Source organism: Eucyclogobius newberryi, unplaced genomic scaffold (assembly GCF_026437365.1).
Source record: "Eucyclogobius newberryi isolate DKJ021-1_F unplaced genomic scaffold, fEucNew1.0.hap1 SCAF_4, whole genome shotgun sequence".
NCBI lineage: Eukaryota > Metazoa > Chordata > Actinopteri > Gobiiformes > Gobiidae > Eucyclogobius > Eucyclogobius newberryi.
In genome coordinates this window covers 6,206,817-6,226,659 of record NW_027316056.1, presented here as the reverse complement: position 1 = coordinate 6,226,659, position 19,843 = coordinate 6,206,817, and the positions used below count along the sequence as shown (strand labels likewise).

Below are 19,843 nucleotides of genomic sequence, written 5' to 3'. Positions count from 1 at the left end.
TCAAACGGATGTCATTTGTTACTTCAATGGCAGCAATCTGAATCAGGGCTGGAAAACATCAAGTCACACATTGGAAATTCACTTCCAGGACCCCAAACCTCACCATTGAGCTCCATAAACTCAAAATCTGAAAATGTTTTGCGCTGCCCAGTGGTCGAGTGGTATGCCAGGTTCCAAGTGCAGCCGGCCACAGTGTTTTCCACCCTCATCTGATAAAACCTGGAGGCCAAAAAAAATCTGAAAAAGTTTAATTTCAAATCATGAATTCATGAGTCCAAAGTGACACTCGTTGCTACTGCCATCTCGAGGACAAAAGTCACATGCTCACTGTGGGCAGTGCCAACAAGAAGTCTCAAAACAAAGACTGGACCATTTGTTCGACTGGTCAGGAGAGACCAGTGGACTGAGGCTGAGCTGATTGTTTCAGGTCGTTAGCAGCCGGCTAATAGTTTACATAGTATTACGTGGCTATGCTAATAAACGTTAGGCACGTTAAAGCAAGTAGGCCAATTTCTAACTGTCCGGGTGTTATATTTAGGATCAGACACAAAGTCTGTGCTCTTGAAAGCTTGTGAGGGCGTGTCCAGTGCAGAGGAAGAGCAGATGTCCACAAGTTTGTCTTTTAAGTGTCAGCGACTCAAGCCCAGAACTTCTGACTCATTAAAATGAAAAGATTTGATACTATGACTAACAGCGAAGATGCAACAGCATGTGTGACGAAATAAGTCACGTGACTTACAAATTTCTTAAAAATCGCCCACAGACAATAATCAAACAGTGAAAATCAAACAGACAATTTCATAACATTTGTACATTTATTTGCAGCAAATATGTACATGCTTTAAATTAGAGCACCTGGTGCACATTTGATTTGATTCAAACTTCGGGGAGAAAAATATATCTACAGTATAAAAATGAACTGTACAGCTTCTCAGCAAAAACGAGATTGATAAAATTGTTTAAAAAGCTCAACAAAATAAGCAGATCTGTAAAAAGTATTCATGGGAGTCCAGCGGCCAAAATGCTCCCGAGAAGAGTTCGATCCTTCAGAGCGTTCTCCACGTCCTTTTCTTCGATCTTCAAGAAAATCTACAAGTGAAAGCTGGAAGTTAGTTTTTGAAATGTTTTATGTCCCTCTCGTTTTTCACCAAATAAAAAGGTTGAAGTAAGTGAAGGCTTCAAAATGGAAAGTGCATTATGGATAAAAATCTTTACTTTTTAATTTTTTTTACTTTTGATTTAATAATGGCCCATCTTTGTTATAAAAAGTGATTTGTTTGTGGTTTAGAGTTGGTTTAGTCCAGATAAAAAGGTTACGATTTTTATTAGTTCGCCATTATTCCAGTTTAATCGTTACAGCCCTGATGTTTGCAACAAAACCCAACGCAGGATACTCCCTTTTCTAAACCAACAAATTTAGCCCAACACCATGAGCTGCGGTGGAAAACAGCCGAATGAAACATTTAAGTGGGACGAGACTTGAATGTTGAATAAAATCACTTCTACGGCTGAAAATGAGCTGCACGATAAGCGGAAGCAGCATTTCCGGTGAGAGCGCGCACCTTTGTGAGTCGAGCGTCTTTGGCTTTCTTGAGGGCGAAGATTCCTCTGCTCTCCAACAAACCGCACAGAGACAAACACTCGCTCTGTCCCACGGCGCTCACCTGCCTCTGCGCACACAGACGGCTGTAAACCTCGTGGAGCTGCAGAGACACAAAGAACAAATATATCAGACGTCGATATCCTTCATCGCGGCTCACACAAAGATCATCTCATCGCGCGAGTCGTACCTTTCCCAGTGGAATCTCTTTGCTCTTTCCGTTCTTGATCAGCAGCAGGAGGCAGCAGACAATCAGCTTCTGTTGAAGAGGAAAGCTCTCTCCTTCGGTCTGAGCCGCCATTCTGTCCCCGTAAACTTCGGCAAGGACACGGGCGACCTGAGGAACGCTCACACGAGACGCTGGGACGGACAAGGCTCCGGTTAGTAAAGCGAAGGAATCCATCATATTTCATTTGTTCTTCATGTCAAATCAAGAAAGAAAGTCCTCACCTTTAGCTTCCGTCGCCGCCTTCTTCCTCTCGTCAGATTCTACCATCTCCACGGCTCTCCTGAAAAACAAAAATCGATAAAGATGCAATTCTAAAAGCTTTTGTACGTTTATGGAATGCGTAAACGAGAACGTGTGGCTCAGTGCTGATCGTTTACCTGCAAATGTCCAGAGCCTTCCGAGCGTCTCCCGAAACGGCCGAAACTTTACGAGCGCAAAACTGAACGGCCGCCGCGTCCAGAAGGTTCTCTGCGGACGCCTGGAAAGACAGCACGTCGTCAACACATCGTCTTCATAATGACTAACTTTAGACTGATCGCGTTTTCCACGTTTGCCGTCGCACCTGCTCGAGTCGGTCTTGTACGATGGCCGTGAGCTCCAGGCGGCTGTAGGGAGGGAAGTTCAACAGCAGGGGGCGACACTCGGGCCGAGCCTGGAGGCGAGGAAGGATCCGATCTGTGAGGTCCAGAGCGTTGGCAATACCTAAAAGAAGACATTAAAAAAAGACATTTAGAGTTTGACACAGTTTGGACTCTAGATAAAGGCACGTTTGGACAAGCGTTTCTCTGGGTCAAATATAACAAACGTTTTCTTAATTAAATCTAAAATTGTACTGGAGTCATGTGGGTTCAGCATGTAAGTTAGCGTCAGTTGTCTGAAGTTGTGGTTTCGGCCAATAGTGACTCACCGATGAGACAGAGGCGGGACTTTGGGAGATGAGGCCATTCGAAGATGGTGTAAAGAACGTCCTGCGCTTTACTGTCCAGCTGGTCCATCTCGTCCAACACCAACAGCCTGAGCAGCACAATTTAAAAACTTTATTATTATTCATTTTGTGGCTTTTCCGCTAAAAAAGGAACTTGATGATATGCGGCTTTTCCCCTAGAAAAAGTCAAATTTCAACAAAGTTTTTGCATAACTTTAAATCAATCTCAACACTGAATTAAAAAAAAAAAAAACTTCATGCAATTTCTTCTCATTTAAAGACAGCTAAAATAAGAGCCATGGCGGTTTAAATATTTTTAAAAAGTAAAACTGCACTTCTACTTCACTACTTTTAATGTTAGATTTTTCAAAAAAATAAATATAGCAAAATAAAATTAAAATTAAAATTCGCATTAAATTGTCCAATTGTCCAAAGTCAGTCAAATTTCCAAAAGAATCATGAATAAAATAAGAATAAGTAAATGTGGTTTGTTTATTAGTCAGTCCATTGGTCTTTTTGCACAGTCCACCGGACGCTTTTTACATTTTAATAATGAGATTCTGTTCAAATTTAACACCGTAAACCTCGAATCTAACCGCATTGTTCGTCAGGAAAACCACAGTTGCAGTGTTGGTGCAGTAAAACTCACACGGCGCGTCCCGGAGCGGTGAGGACTTTCCGGAGCTCGTTCGGACCTCCAGGCGCCTTCAGTTTCTCCGACACGAGGGAAAAGATGCCGTGAGAGCTGCGCAGGCTCATGCAGTTCACCGTCACCGTCTGCACTGAGGACAACTGCGACTGGGGAGACACGGGGGCGGGGTTAGTGTGCCCTTGTGACCAGGGCGGGTCCTAAACATTTGGTTGTGGCCCACCAAATGACAAACACTGCCATTAAATATATTGACAATGAGAGATAAAGGACACTTCAACACAATATTATTAAAGGGAGAAAAGGGTATTGAATTCAACTGTTTACAGGAGTTTCAGGTACAATAGAGCTGGGTTGAAATAATCGATTTGCATATTAATGACCGATTATCGATTCGTACGTCCAAAGATCGATTTTTTTTTTTTTAATTAAAATTCTTTTCTACATTTCCCTCAGTGAACTTCAATCTACCTTCAAGAAAGATAATTCAGGACTCCTGGATTATCTTTCTTGAAGGTAGATTGACCCTTAACCTTTTCATCAGTCTTCCATCAGTAACTACCAACACTTGTAAGATTTGCTGTTTAATATTGATATAATACTAGTTTTAATATGTTGCTTCTCTACACAGTCATGAAGTGAAGGAAACGGTTCAAATACATTTCATTTTTAATAACATTAACGAATTGATTCTTGAAATTTGAATCGAAACCCAGCTCTAAAAAAAAAAGGTACAAACTTAATATTTTAGAGTTGTGGGCATTTCCATTTGCCCATCAGACAATAGCAGCTTTTTCAGATTTCACTCGTCTTTTGAGCTTTTGCCGCACGCTGCTAAAATTCAGACTGTTGTGTTGTTGTCGGCTTAACCGTAACTATTCTAAATACTCTCTAAGCCGGGCTCTCACCTTCATCTCGTGCAGGACGCAGTTGAGACAGGCCGTTTTGCCTGTTCCCGGGGCTCCGGAGATGTACAGACTCCCGGGTTTCTTCTGTAAAACCTTCTCCTCCAAAAACTGCTGTATTGTGGTGCGTTCGGTGTCGCGGGACAAGAGGCGTTCAGGGACCGCGGTGTGCAGCGCCTGTTTCACGCTCAGGAACCTTGACTCTGGGGAGAGAAGCAAAGCAGCATTAGAGGGGAACAGATGAAAAATATGAAACCCATCGAGCAATAACTCTTTGAATCTATTTATATTGACCTGCCCAAATGTTTCTTTTTTTTTAAGCCGCTGTACCTGGTTTTTATGTGAACAGAACTAGTTAATTTAAGAAAGTGCTGTGGTGCGCCTAATGCCACACTGCGGAACATTCCAAGTAAAGATCGACCCTTGAACAAACGCAGTGAAAGATCAAACTGTTCTTACTGTCAGCAAAGAGCCGCACGACCGGCGGCTTCTTGTCCGAGTCGAGTCTGGACTTTCGGGGACTTCCTGTGGGTGTTTCCTGTCTCCGCGGCGAGTACTTCTGGGCGGGGCAGGGCGACTGCGGTTTGCGTGGAGACGGTGTCGGGATCAGCCGCCGCCGCGCCACAGACGGAGAGTTCTCCGAGTTTTCGGTGAAGGCGAGACGACGTGGAGACGCGAGAGGAGACGGTTTGCTCTGCTTCGGGGGAGAACCCAGAGTCGACACGTTACAGCCGTTTTCTTCTCCTGAAAGAACCAAAGGGAAACGAGAGAAACGTTAGCCTCAAGTACCACCAAACTCACATAGAAATCGTATCCATCCATTCATTTATTGGGTCTAGTTCAGTTTACGATTTTGGCCTCAGTCAGTTATTACATTTCATATCATGACTCTTTGTAGCACTGCTTTTTTTGAAACTAGAACCCCTATAAAATGTTTAAATCTTAAAATAATAACTCTTCCAATAATTAAAAAGGGTAAAGTTATGAATTGGTCGTCATCAGTTCCCTGTTGTGGGAGTAGAACATTAGTGTGCAGCGCCCTAAACCCCTCACCTGTGCGCTTCCTGGGGCTCAGCGGGACCCTGCCCGTTAGACTCGGAGACAACGGCGTCTGCGGGAGCTTCTGTCGCTGTGGAGACAGGGGTGTCAGGGAAACGGGGCGATGCGGGGACAGGTGCTGTTCGGCCGGTCGCCGCGGGGACAGGAGGACAGGTTTGGTCTGGAGCCGCTGCGGGGACATCGGGGTGTTCTCTTTGATGGGGTCTGTGGTCGGACGTTCGCCCGGGTCGGTTTTGTTCGAGCGAGTCGAGGCACGGCAGGATTTACGACGGGGAAAACGAAGCTGCGGCTGAGCTCGGCCCTGAGAGCGAGTGCTGGGCATCGTGTCTGTCAGGAACAAAAAGGACAGTGATTAAAACATACACTGGGATGTTCTCGAAGTACGACATTAAAATGTTTCCCCCCACATTTTCCGACTGTTCATAATTGACACCACGACCTCCTTCACATCCTTAAGACCCTGACTCCTGGGACATTCTGGGTCTACTGGAGTGATGTTTGTGATCAAACTTAAAATGACAAAAAGCTACCTCCTCCACTTAAACTAACAAAGAGAGGTATTTACATCATAATAGTCTTGTTTATAGTGCCATTGTCGACCTCTTTTCTCACGCATCTGCGAAAACCTCGGTTTCCATCAAGACTTTGGGCTTTAATACTTCAATAATGTACTGAAATGCCCTCAAAGATTGTAGAAGATTACACAAAACTATGATCTTGAAGTTGAAAAACTGAAAAAAACATTCAGCTAAAGTAAAATAATACTTCAGAAATCAGTCATCAGCACAAACAATACAATGGCGCCAAATGACAAAGCTCAGCTAAAGTAGCACATTTTTACAATAAATAGTCCTTGATCTAATTTGGTACGAAACTCTATATTTATTACAACGTATACGGGTTACATCCACTCTAAAATAACTTTAGCAAAACGTAAAACAATGGATGTATTTTGAGAGAAGTTTGATATCCAGTAACGCAATGAAGCGGGAGATTTGGCTTCCGGGTGCAAAAGAGCTAAAAATGTGTTTAAAACGTAAGTAATCTACACTTTTAACATATTTTCCGTATTGTAAATATGACTCTTGTTCATAGCACGCAGTTTGATAATACATATATTAAGGTTAACATGAAACAATCGTGGTCTTACAGCGAGAAACATCATAACTACGCGGGAGATTTGCTGCCGCGCTGCCAAAAAATAAACAAAACCGTCCGAAAACGTGAGACTTCTTATGTTTACACTAACCTGCCTGGTTGTGGAAGCTGCAGTACGTTCTTAAAAGTCTACAGAGTCGTTGATGCCGTCCCTGGTTTCTTCTTGTGTCTTCTTTGCTCCCGTTTTCGCCGCGGACTGACTGGGAAACGCGAGGACCAAACGCTCTCGTCTCAGCCGTGTTTCCCGCCACCGCGCTCTGATTGGTCCACCCTGACGTCACTGCTCTCGGATCCGCATGCTGATTGGCGGATCGTCGGGCGGAAGTGGCGTCAGCGCGGGGTTTTGTCTTTTGGCGGATTTATTTTTCCCGCGAACTCCCGTCACTTTGTTTGAATGTTTTTAAATGTCTCTTTTCTGCAAACGTGGCAAACGTTTACTCACTACAAACATTAAAATACAACTTTTATACAACTTAAATTCACAAACGTGTGTTAATTGGATACAGAGGATCCAAGACACATTATAGTATAACAAAACGGTTTATTATTATTCACTGTACCTCAAAAAGTGGCGAAAGTGCCGACACATGTTTGAAAATTTAGACCATTAGACATTTTCTTCATTTTTTGTCATGGTTAAAACGTGGTTGTACATTTCCAATAAAGACCAGGACCTTGTTATGGTTAAGTTTTGCATCATAGTTATAAGGCTATGGTTAAGTTTTGCATCATAGTTATAAGGTTATGGTTAAGTTTTGCATCATAGTTATAAGGTTATGGTTATGGCATAACCATAACCATAACCGTGTTCCCATGGCCCTGTTTTCTCACATTTAAAATATATTTATAAAAGTAAATCAATTACCCTAACTCTCACCATGGCCAAAACCAACTCCACCAAAGGCTACTGTTACTGTTTTCTTAGTTTACTTTGAGCACCAAATGAAAATGTGGGACACAAGAATACATCCAAAAGGTATTCGTCTACTTTAAAAAAAAAAATGTTTTAAGTCCCAGACAAATAGTTTTAAAATCCCAGTAAAATATTTTCTGATATTTTACTTTTATTTGCAATATTTGTAATACCTGTTTGAAGGGAAAACATCAACAATAAAAGAGAGGACTGTCTTTTACTGATGAGTTTATTTGCAGCTGGGTGACAGGAAACAGGCCTTTGAACTGGGCCATCAGGTGGAGTTGACATGTCTTTGAGAGAAGAGAGAAGCTGCTGCGGGGGAGGAAATACTCAAAGCCTGTAGCAAAAGTAGTCTTCTTTTAAGTCAGATAAATATTACAGTCACAGTTGGCAACAATAATAAAGTCAGAAGTAGAAATAAAATACATGAGATGGATATAGTATGGCCCTGCAGGACTGTGAGAGGACAGTAGTGCATCATGACTGTACGGCATTAAACTAGTATTTCAGAAGAATCAGAAAAGGTTTATTGCCATTGTCAAAATTCACAGTCTTGGAACTTGATTCGGTGCAACATACAACAATGAACAATAATAAAAGCAAGATATCGAATGAGACATGCATTAAAAAAAAAAAATAATAATAAAATTAACTAATGAGATAAAAACAAATAGACTTAAGTATATACGCAAAATGTACAGTTAAATCTACAGATGTAGTGCAAAAAGTGAACAGTGCAGTGAGTAGTTGTTGATTAAATTATTGTTAAAGTGACCAGTGTTTTTAAGTGTTTTAATGTGTTCCCTACAGACACAAGCAGGTGGCGCCAGCAGGTCAGATCTGAGAAGAAAAGTTATTTTTCAGCAATAAAATGTAATAAAATATCATATTAGTGCCATAAAGTGCAACTAGGAAAAAGCAACCCTCCCTCAGAAAATGTACAGTGTGCAACTTTAATAGCCCATTTATAGACATTTCCAGAGCTATTCTACAATCATATTCCACTAAATAAATTACCTTAGCCTTAGACTACACCATCATTTGTGACTAAAAATAATGAATGACAATAACAATCACACATTAAACGTACAGTTGTATAATTTAGTTTATTATGATATAACAGGGTAATTCATAAGTTAGAACAATGAAACAGCTTTGAATATGTTAAAAATCATTAATCAGAATAAACAAAGATTGAATTGAACAGAACAGTAAACTGGGATCAAACCTGGACAAGCCGTATCGGTCGTTTGTTACAGCTTTAGTCCAGTTTACCCTGTATTATGCCATTATAAATCCGAGAGATTTTAGACACTTGAAAAGGCAAATTCACACTTAAGAGTTGATATTTAGAACATTTTTGGCTTTTTTTGGGGTACTTTTTTTTTAAATTTATGTGTGTTTTCAACGTTTAAACATAAAACATAAATAAAACCACACACAATCTGTGCAATTCTTTAAAAACATTTGCAGACTAGACATTGATTGGAGTGATCTTTCCAATTTGTCATTTCTCACATTTACAAGATTTGAATGTCAGAAATAAATTACATAAATTCCCTTCCTTTGCATCGGGAAGAAAATACATTTTTAGAATACTAATTTAGAGTAGCTGTATTCTGGTAAAATGTCTGTGTCATTTGGTGGTTTTCACAATTACTTGCCTTAAATCAAGTTAACACATGATTGTATTTGATGACACAATTTAAGTTTCAAACTTAAAGGCATTTGAGAGAAAAAAATAGAAAACACAGTGAGAAACAAACAAACGGCTCAAACAAACACTTTCACACTATAACATAATGCATTATGTATTCTAAGTATTCAGAATACAGCACTCTGAATCAGCCATGTACGGTACACAATACAAAATACATTTTAAAGCAAGTATTTTGTTTTCTGTAGCTAAATATATTTTCATGGTATTTTTCCCAACATTGTCCATTCCAATATCATTCTTGAGGATTATTAGGCATTTATTAGCCTATAAATGTATTAGACTTTTTTCATTATCATCACACTGTTTTAGATCATCGCAACTAAGTTCAGGGATGTGGGCGTGGATAGGGGGTAGGTGAAGACAGATATTTTCTGAGTACAAAAGACAACCCATTATTTTACATATTCAGTTTTTTTTCTCCTCATCATTAGTTTACTCAAAGTTGTATTTTTGATTGAATCTTGCAGGTTTTAATAATTTAGGTTTGACCTGCAACTGAGGCTCGAATGCTCAGAAAAGTCCTGTTTTTCCTACCCCCTATCCCCGCCCACATCCCTGTAATAAGTGTGAGTCTGAATGAAACATGCCGGGTTTTAAAATGTCATGTAGCCACTTTTGAAAACATGTAAATGACAAGCTGCTGCTACATTCAAATCCAGCTAGAAGGGCGGGGCCTTTCTGTGTAGAGTTTGCATATTATCCCTGTGTCTGCTCCGGTTTCCCCTACCACTGAAACCATGTACAATAGTGTGCTAGAGTATAATGAGAGTGTTGTGAGAGTGAATGTGGGACAACGGATGAAAATTAGCCCATGCCCAATCCTCCATTTCATTCATGTTCATTTATACGCACTGTCCCAACAAAAAATAATCACTTATCACTGTGGAGGCGGGGCTTATCAGTTTTGAACAGGAGTCAAGTCAATGGATCCACATTTATTATTATTAAGCCGTTATAGATCATAATATATTGTTGTTAAAATAAGTAGCTGTTTACATTGAACAATGTGTAAAATGATGATCTACTTATGTTATAGTTAAAAAATAAACACCTGAAGAAGAGTCTAAAATGAGCATGTTGTCCCCTTTACTGTCTGCTCTGCTTTTTAATGATCCATTTTACAATAAATCAAGGTTGCCTTTTGCTTTTGTCTCTTATGCATCCTCAAGTGTTTCCTCAGATAACTTCTATCCCCAAACATTTTCCCACAAGCCGAGCAGCTGAAAGGTTTATCCTCTGAATGAATATTCATGTGACTTGTACAATCCTGTTTCTGTGCAAACGCCTTTTTACAAACCTGACAGCTGAACTTTTTCTCACCTTTGTGAATTGCCGCGAAGTGGCGAGTCAAGTTGTACTGCTGCTTGAACTGCACGCCGCAGTCTGTACAACTGAATGGTTTCTCGTCAGTGTGGTTTTTCATGTGTCTGTTCAGGTAATAGTTTTGACTGAACTTTCGCTTGCACAAGGAACAGCAGAAGGGTTTTTCCTTGGTGTGACTTCTTACATGAGCGGTTAGTTGCGATTTGAACGGGAAAGTCTTGTTGCAGATCTCACACCGGGTCGGGTTACTGTGGTACAACATGTGTTTGCGTAAATAAGCCGCACGTTTGAACTGTTTCCCACATTCTGAGCATTTGAGTTGTTTAGGGTCGAGTTTTTTAGAGGCTGGATTTGGCGTCTGTCCGTTAGTTTCCGTTTCTGTGGGTTTTCGCTCAGAAGATTCCAGTTCAGACGTGTCAGAGGAGCCGTGTGGAGTTTGTGCATTACTTTGTGGTGGGAGGTTCGTTGGATTAGAGCTGCAGCCTGGTTTCTCCTCTTCACGTTTCACCAGTGAGACATCTGCAGGACACAGAGGCGAGAACTCACGTCTTTGGATATTCACGGGTTTCAAAAGGAGGGAAACATAAGGATAGATGCCATGATAATTCGAAACTAAACAGTTGGTCTTTTGAAAGGTTAAAAGTCCCCAAAATGGTGTCGATAATAGGAAGCATGAGACAGAAACCCGTGAATAGGGGTGGGCAATAGAGTATATTTAGAAGAGAGAATAGTTCACAGACTTTGCATTGATGTTCAAGAGGAAGCTGAAGCCATCTGCTTCTTCTGAGCGTTCACATTTCCATTTGATTGGTTAAGTCCAACTGCCACTGCAAGACAGAAGCCACATTTCCACTGGTCCTACCCCCCCAGACTGGTTTGCTCACGCTTTGGAACAGTTCTTTTAATGTTCGAGGCCTGGCTCTGCTGCGTGAGCAACTGGCGTCACTCAAACATAACAAATAGTTTCTTAATAAATCAAATCAAAATTGTACCTGAATTATACATCTTAATTACAAGACTGCTCTGAGCAATTCACAAAAAGTAATTCCAAGTTTGTGTCTGTGAGACGTGGCTAAAGTAAACAGGAACTGCTTTTTCTGCATTTATTTGACTCTGCAAAGCCTCTACTCTCATTTGAACCTCTCGTTATGTAATGCATTGGCTTTGGATAATGTTAAATGCATTATTCAATGGAAATATCATATTTTGGGTCTTGACAAAGGGAGTGCCCCACGTTAATAACGTGCTTTGCTAGCTTTGTTTTGCTAAGCCTGTGGGCTCAACATATACGAGGGAATACGATGCTTTATCACAAGATCAAGTCAGCATTTGGTGGTAAATTGTTCCTTTCTGTTTCTATCCGCTTTTTGCCGGCCTTGTTTCTACCGGCGTCTTTGTTCTTTCTTATCCAATCATCTCGCTCAAAAGCATTCTGGAAGCCGAAAGCTAGAAGGCTCACGGCCAGGTTTGGATTGCTTAAATGGACTGGTATGGTTCACAGTCCATTTAAGCAGGCGTCGAACAAAGACGAGACACTTTATGTCCCAGCCCTGATCCACTCCAAAGGGAACCAGTTGAAACGTGGCTAGAGGCTGAGTGTGTGGGTGAAAGTTTGAGCCTTGAACAGAGGTCCAGCTCTCCTGATTGGCAGATTACAGGGAGATCGCCCGCCCCTATTTACATATTTAGACTAAAATATAGTGAAATACCCATACACCAGTGAGATTTGAAGAGCAGAACAGAACTTCATCCTCGTTTAACAATCACATCGACAGTTCAGATTCAGAATCAAAAGGCACAAATCACATTCTTACAACTTCAATTCACACGTTTAATGGTCTTTTCTTGAATACACATGACCGAAATGTTCACAAACTAAAAGCGGCAATGAAAAAGCAACTGTTTCACATCAGTGCTAATTTTGGTGCAAAAATGTCAAGCCATATTACAACATTCTTTTTAGCCTTCACAATAAAGTTTATACTGTTAGACGGAAAGGAAGTCGTTATGGTAATCGGATTGTGAATATTTTGGTAATTTTTCAATTGATGTTATAAACTATCTTTTGCCGAATGAAATATACTGCCTGACCAAAAAAAGTCACCACAGGAAAAAAGGGTCACACGCTGGAATATGTGGTTGGTTTAGCTTTGACCACAACATATATTCACTCTGGCTTTGTTTCAATAAGATTCTGCAATATTAAAAGATCTCCGGGGTTAAATACTGAAAGACACCCACCCATGCAGTAGTTATCCAACAGGAAGGTCCCGCTCAGTTAAATCCAGGTGGTGACTCTTTTTTGGTCAGGGCAGTGTACCACATACTACACCCTCGTTTTATGTAAAGTAATTTTTTTTTCTAAAAAGGAAACATTTAGAAGATTATTTTCTTTATAAGACAGGACAGTATAGCGTGAAATGTGGATGAGGACAAGGACGTGCAGCACTGTCAAGAGCCTGATATGAACTCATGCTGCTGCGTGTTGCTTACGTGGAGCACACGGGGGCTTTCCACTCGAACATGGAGCGACACAGGTTTTTAAAAACGATTTTCATTTAACAATAGTTCTGTTAATAACTAATAGATCAGATATTTTCTAAATATTCATTTGTGGCTTGTTTGATATTACATTAAAGGACACATTTATGCATTATTTGTAACGCTATCATCTTTTAAACTTGCATCTTTAATTTAGCATTTTCAGAACTTTAAATGTATGTATTGAAAGCACCTTACTTTCTCTCAGTGAGGCGTCAATGTTTTAATGAATGAGTCTGTGATGATTTACTTAAAAGCAGCAGAGGAGACCTCCAGATCTCTTAGTCTCGACATTAATGTAAAAAAAAAAAAAAATAAAGCACATTTTGTGATTCATTTCTGTGCCTTAAGTGTGAATGAATCTAAATACACAATGTTTTTGATGAGGGAGCGATGTTAGAATATGTTTAAAAGCTCCAAAAAGTCCTTTCAGCATAATATGTGTCCTTTAAAGTGATTTTAATCCAACTAAACCACATCTGTCTCTCTCAGTCCATCAAACTTGCTCTGCTCTGAACGCCTGCGTGACTCTTTAGTATGTGTTTATTGAGAGAGGCTCGGACGCGGAAGCCTTTCCTACAGTGCGTGCAGACGAACGGCTTCTCTCCCGTGTGCGTCCTCATGTGGATGATAAAATCGCTCTTTTGGGCAAACGCTTTCTGACAGAATAAACAGCTGAACGGTTTCTCGCGCCTGTGAACGGCAGAGATGTGCCGGTGCATGTTGTGCTGCTGCTTTAGCCTCAAACCGCACTCTGGGCAGCTGAAAGACTTCTCCTCCGAGTGAGAATGCATGTGCCGCTTCAAATGAGCTTTCTGCGTGAATTCTTTGCTACAAATGGAACACGAGATCGGCTCGGAGGAGTGACAGCGCATGTGCCGCTTCAAATGACTTCTCTGCTTGAAATATTTACTGCAAACTGAGCACCTGTAACCCTCATCGTCTGTCATATGAGGAACAGACAGGTTAAAATAGGCGTTTGCGTCGTCAGAAAAGTTCGAGAAAGACAGAAGTTCGTTTTCATCGTCTCTACCTGTATTTGAGTCCTCTATAAGAACTAAATCAGAATCTTGTCCATCACTTTTGGTTGATCTCTTGGTTAACGGTTCCCAGTCCTCAGAATCGTCTGTGTCTGAACAGCTGTAATGTCGTTCGTTGTTCTCCAAATGGAAATCCGAGCTGCAGCCTGGCTCCTCTTCTTCGTATGACTTTTTAATCGTCTTCGTGCTTTTCTCCTCGTCCGGTTCTTGTTGAATAAAATCAGATTTGTCGATGTTTTCTTCAGATTTCAGTGGCAAAGACGTGAATGGGGCCTCGACCGATGGTTCCTCCTCTTTTTTGACAGGCAGAGTATGTTCCTTTTCGATCTGTTCAGGACTTTGGTGCAAATCTGGAGACGCTAGTGCAGGAAGGACAACTGTAAGTAAGAACAAAGAGCGACATGGTTAACATCAGGTTGATGACATATGTATCTTAAATGTATTACAATTATACTTAACATTTTTATAATTAAGTTTATTCAAAGGTATCATTTTTTATTTGATTAAGATTTTATGACCTTTTATGCCCCTTGCCCCAGGTCACCCCTATAAAAGAAGTCTCGATCTCAATGGGTTTTTACCAGATTAATAAAAAATAAATAAATAAATAGTAATTATTCTATTGCCGTCCCTGTACTTTGGCATTGCAACACTAATATTACATTATATTGGTGGTTAATTCTATAGCAAATGTTTGTTTTGGCCAAAATATTAGGAACAGATTATTTAATTACGGTGGAACAGGTTTGATAGAGTCAAGAGATTTACTGTTATTTAGTAATTATTATTATTATAATAATACAAAACATATATTTAATTTTTTTTAACCAGAAGGCAAAAAGTGAGGCATTTAAATGTATTGAAGGACCAGGACCAGAACTCCATTCCAGTCTTTCTGCAACTTGCTCAGAGCAAAAGGAGCCGAAGACTTTCTTCCTCGGCTCTGATTGCGCGGAAGGAACAACGAGCAACAGCTGATCGTTTGATCGTAAGGAAAAACAATTAAACATGTGTGATCAAAGTACACATGTACGAGGCAGTAAATAAAGCATGTCCCTGTCTCCTAGTGGCCAGAGAAGGCCATCCCACTCGTGATGTGTCGTGGCTCTACAGTTAGTAATGAACCTCAGTTTTCAGGGAGTCATCAATAAAGACACTGAGATATTTGTATTCATGAAGCACTTCTATGACGTTCCTCTCAAGAGTGGACACGAGTGGAACAGACTGAGGCACATTCTTAAAGTTTGAAAACAACATTAGCTTAGTTTGGTCTGCATTGAGGACTAGTTTTAACAGACGAAGTGAACGCTGCAAAGCTACAAAAGCTTTCTGCAGTTTCAATGGCCTGAGATGATCCATAGCAGTAAATAACTGTCAGTATAAAAATGCATATTAGCATCAGAAACATTGACCCAAGTCATTGATGTACAAGATAAATAGGAGGGGCCCCAACACTGAGCCCTTTGTTGTTGTCCACAAGGGGATGCCCTTGTGGACAACAACAAATCAGAGCAGGGAGCCTCATTATTAACACACCGAGTCCCGTTATTCAGATAACTTGAGAACCATGTGACTGTAATCAGTTTTTTTAAAACAACATGGTCGAAAGCTTTTGACAGATCTATAAAAAGTGAAGCACAGTACTGTTGCTAATCAAGAGCCACGATAATATAATTGGCTACCTTCATAGTACCAGTGATAGTACTGTGGGGTTTTTTCTGGCGCCCGATTGAAATCTGGAGAGGAGGTCATGAGAGTACAGGAACTCTTTCAACTGATCACAAACAAGAGATTCCAGAATGTTCATTCAAACACATCAGTTTGATATTATTGGCCTATAATTAGTCAGAACTACTGGATCACCTCCTCTTAACAAAGGTAGAACCAGCTGATTTCCAAAACTAGTGGAATATCATTGGTTTTGATTGAAATATTAAAACCTCTTGTTTTTAAGAGGTAAATAAAGTCATCTGCTTCTTCTGATAATTCACACTTCACCATGATTGGTTAAATCCAGCTGTCACTCACTAAAAGCACGACAAAGCAAACAGCTGCATTAAATAGAGAATGACAATATGATTAAGAAAGCAGATTGTCACAATAACATTTGTATCACCATGTCACCCAGCCCTAGTGGCAGCAACAGCAAAACACACAGGGAACTACATTGACCATGATCCTTTGCTCCATTTCAGTGAAGACAACATGAAGAATGAAATGTAATTAATGTAATACTTGATATTTTAATCCTTAAGAAAATGTCAGTAAGTATATGTATCAACAGACTTAACAATAAATATAATGAGCTGCATTATGTGATAATATCATACAGAGATATTGTTACATCCACGTTGAATAGAGCAGCTAAATAATTACTCGACTGATCTGTAGTTCATTCCAAATAGAATAAATGACATAGTACGGGTTTAGTGCTGGTTTAGCGCTGGTTTAGTGCTGGTTTAGCGCTGGTTTAGTGCTGGTTTAGTGCTGGGTTAGTGCTTGTTTAGTGCTGGGTTAGTGCTTGTTTAGTGCTGGGTTAGCGCTGGTTTAGCGCTGGTTTAGTGCTGGTTTAGTGCTGGTTTAGCGCTGGGTTAGCGCTGGTTTAGTGCTGGGTTAGCGCTGGTTTAGCGCTGGTTTAGCGCTGGTTTAGTGCTGGTTTAGCGCTGGGTTAGCGCTGGTTTAGTGCTGGGTTAGTGCTGGGTTAGTGCTGGTTTAGTGCTGGGTTAGTGCTGGGTTAGCACTTGTTTAGCGCTGGTTTAGTGCTGGTTTAGCGCTGGTTTAGCGCTGGTTTAGCGCTGGGTTAGTGCTGGGTTAGTGCTGGGTTAGTGCTGGTTTAGTGCTGGGTTAGCACTTGTTTAGCGCTGGTTTAGTGCTGGTTTAGTGCTGGTTTAGTGCTGGTTTAGCGCTGGGTTAGTGCTGGGTTAGTGCTGGGTTAGTGCTGGGTTAGCGCTGGGTTAGTGCTGGGTTAGTGCTGGGTTAGTGCTGGGTTAGTGCTGGTTTAGTGCTGGGTTAGCACTGGGTTAGTGCTGGTTTAGTGCTGGGTTAGCACTGGGTTAGTGCTGGGTTAGTGCTGGGTTAGTGCTGGGTTAGTGCTGGGTTAGTGCTGGTTTAGTGCTGGGTTAGTGCTGGGTTAGTGCTGGGTTAGTGCTGGTTTAGTGCTGGGTTAGTGCTGGGTTAGTGCTGGGTTAGTGCTGGTTTAGTGCTGGGTTAGTGCTGGGTTAGTGCTGGGTTAGTGCTGGTTTAGTGCTGGGTTAGTGCTGGGTTAGCACTGGGTTAGTGCTGGGTTAGTGCTGGGTTAGTGCTGGGTTAGCACTGGTTTAGCGCTGGGTTAGTGCTGGTTTAGTGCTGGTTTAGTGCTGGTTTAGCACTGGTTTAGTGCTGGACTGGGCCTGGTTTCGTCTTTCTCTTTGTTCAAACATGGTTTAGTTCTCTGTTTACTTCTAGTATGTCTTTGTTTTGGACTGGAATAACTGGTTTGGTCTCTGATGTCACTCACTGTAGTTGCTTTTCCTGGAGTGTAACACACATTTTGTTTTTCATGAATTTTGAGCTACTGTCGTACAGATTTTGACCCATTTTATTTAATATACATTTTTAGAAAATAATTATATTCGAAGCAAAAAAAAATAATTAAAAACTAACTGCAACTAAAGGTTTATATACCTAGTAACTACATCCTGAAACAATAACCTTTTCATTTCATGTATTTCTTTGGTGTGGGAATGTAGAAAGAGAAACACAAAACATTTAGCACAAACGTAACACTGGATTTGTGTCTGATTAAATTAAGTCAATGTTTGTTGTTTGTCCAAAGAGTTTGAGTGCAGTGCCATTAAAGAGAGTTTAAAGTCAACTCTACAAAAGCAGATAATAAATACGTTTGAAAACACTACAGCAGGGACCATATAACACTTCCAATGATTAACCAACACCAGGCCTAAAGGTAGAAATGTCAGTTAGTTTGCTTTTCTATTAAAAAAGAATGGGGAAAAAACGTAAGTATAGTCTGTGGTAAAGAAGAGAATATGTTTGTAGATAAGATGAAAAAAACAGTTGTGGGCCCAACATTTCTTTAAGTATTTGTCCAGTAAAAACTAAACATCTGTGTTTTGACTTCCTAACAATGCAAAGTATCATCGAAATCGCCAATTAAATAAACAAATGTCGTCAAATACAATAGTAAATGTGTTCAAATGTGCCATAACGACCAAGATATTTCATTTGTGAGATATTCTGAGGTTAATCGCGGTTTCTCCATTGAATTCTGAAATTATGTTCCACTTCCCTTTTGCCTCCATTTAGCAATTTAAAATGTGTTCGTGCACAAACGTCTAAAAGGTTTATGAGGATGGACATTGTAGAGTCCGATCAATAAAGCTAAAAGCAGCACAAAGCTCCATTGAACGCCACGCACCTGGCAACAGCTCCACTCGAGTTTCCTGTAACAATTTAGACCGCAAAACCTCCTGTTCATATTCCGCAAACGTCCGTTCAAAAAGCGCAAAAATCTCATCTGCGGCGACGGCGAGCCTCTCCACCACCATATTCCTCAAAGCCTGGTTTTTATACGACATTTTTCACAGATTGTTCACACGTTCTGCGGCGTTAGCTCCGGTTAGCTCCGACATTAGCTTCACGATGCTAACAACAAAGTCTTTTCCCGGATGTGAGCTTCGGAACAGCGCCTCCTGTGGACGGACTTCGAATAGATCCGATACAAAAACAGAAAAGTTTCTGTTTTAATAGAAATAGTGTGTTTTTAATTAGTGAAATTAGTTCTGTCTGTATAATTTTAGTTTTTAGCCAAATGAATACACACAAAACTAAATTATGAATCAATAAACAAAAACACAGTGGTACAGTGTAATACCATGTAACCAGACTTCCAAGGATGTTTGGTCTTATTATCATATCGGGGAATTCATGTATTTTAATATGATTTTAGTTTCTAAATTATATATTTGTGTGTGTGTGTCAAGTAGCCCCTAAATTTAGTTTCCCACTTTAAGTACCCTCCTGGTTGCCTAATGTTATTTCTTTAAAACGTCTAAATCTCTTTACTTGCCTCAAGTGGCAGCAGACCATCAGCTCCTTATTTCCTCCATCACTGTGTAGTCTCTGCCAGACACAGACTGCAGTGCATTAAGCACTCTGCTGAGAAGTGACGTGACCTCTGACCTGGACCCTCATCACCCTGGACACAGACTATAGCCGCTCTCTCGGGCAGGAGGTTACTATCCCTTCAAACCAGGCCCTCTCGCCACAAGACCTCTGCTGTTGGACTCGTGAACATTATAGAAAACACATGTCACTTGGCAATCTCTAACATTGCCCTGCATTTGCACTGCTTGTTCTGCACTCTGTCCATGATGTTATTCAATTAAATTAATGGCAAAGAATATTTTATTTTGACTGTGACATTCTTCATCATATGGATATGGATTAATTGTCAGTATGGCCATTGGTCTTAATATACCAGGAGCCTTTTCTTTGGAAACAATGAGCAATGATTAATTTTAGTACAACAATATGCATTTATTTTCATAATACTGTACCCACTTATTCTAGTATGGAAATGTTGAATGCCTGAATTGTTGGTGTGGTTAGAGGTTAGAGGGCCATATGGCCAATGGTGAGGATGCAAAAGCTCTGATCAGATGAATGGTTGAGACACAAAAGATGAATGATGAAAATGTAATGTTAAATGATAAAAAACTATTACATTTGATGACAATTACGTGATTAGGACATCAAAATTAACCAGGTCGAACGATTCAC

General features: G+C 40.5%; 2 protein-coding genes across 2 annotated transcripts; both read right to left on the bottom strand.

The window, feature by feature from the left end:
* Positions 1–971: 971 nt before the first annotated feature.
* cdc6 (cell division cycle 6 homolog (S. cerevisiae)) lies at positions 972–5,691 on the bottom strand. The gene is made up of 11 exons (XM_072462897.1): positions 5,362–5,691; positions 4,768–5,052; positions 4,312–4,511; positions 3,404–3,552; positions 2,737–2,843; positions 2,392–2,531; positions 2,207–2,307; positions 2,051–2,109; positions 1,791–1,960; positions 1,563–1,703; positions 972–1,089 (listed from the first exon to the last, which is right to left on the bottom strand). Exons 1-11 carry the CDS (start codon positions 5,687–5,689, stop codon positions 1,000–1,002), a joined length of 1,770 nt encoding a protein of 589 aa, XP_072318998.1. The 5' UTR covers positions 5,690–5,691; the 3' UTR covers positions 972–999.
* Positions 5,692–10,104: 4,413 nt separating this feature from the next.
* LOC140377786 (uncharacterized) lies at positions 10,105–18,730 on the bottom strand. The gene is made up of 3 exons (XM_072463353.1): positions 18,480–18,730; positions 14,059–14,442; positions 10,105–11,003 (listed from the first exon to the last, which is right to left on the bottom strand). Exons 1-3 carry the CDS (start codon positions 18,637–18,639, stop codon positions 10,267–10,269), a joined length of 1,281 nt encoding a protein of 426 aa, XP_072319454.1. The 5' UTR covers positions 18,640–18,730; the 3' UTR covers positions 10,105–10,266.
* Positions 18,731–19,843: the final 1,113 nt, after the last annotated feature.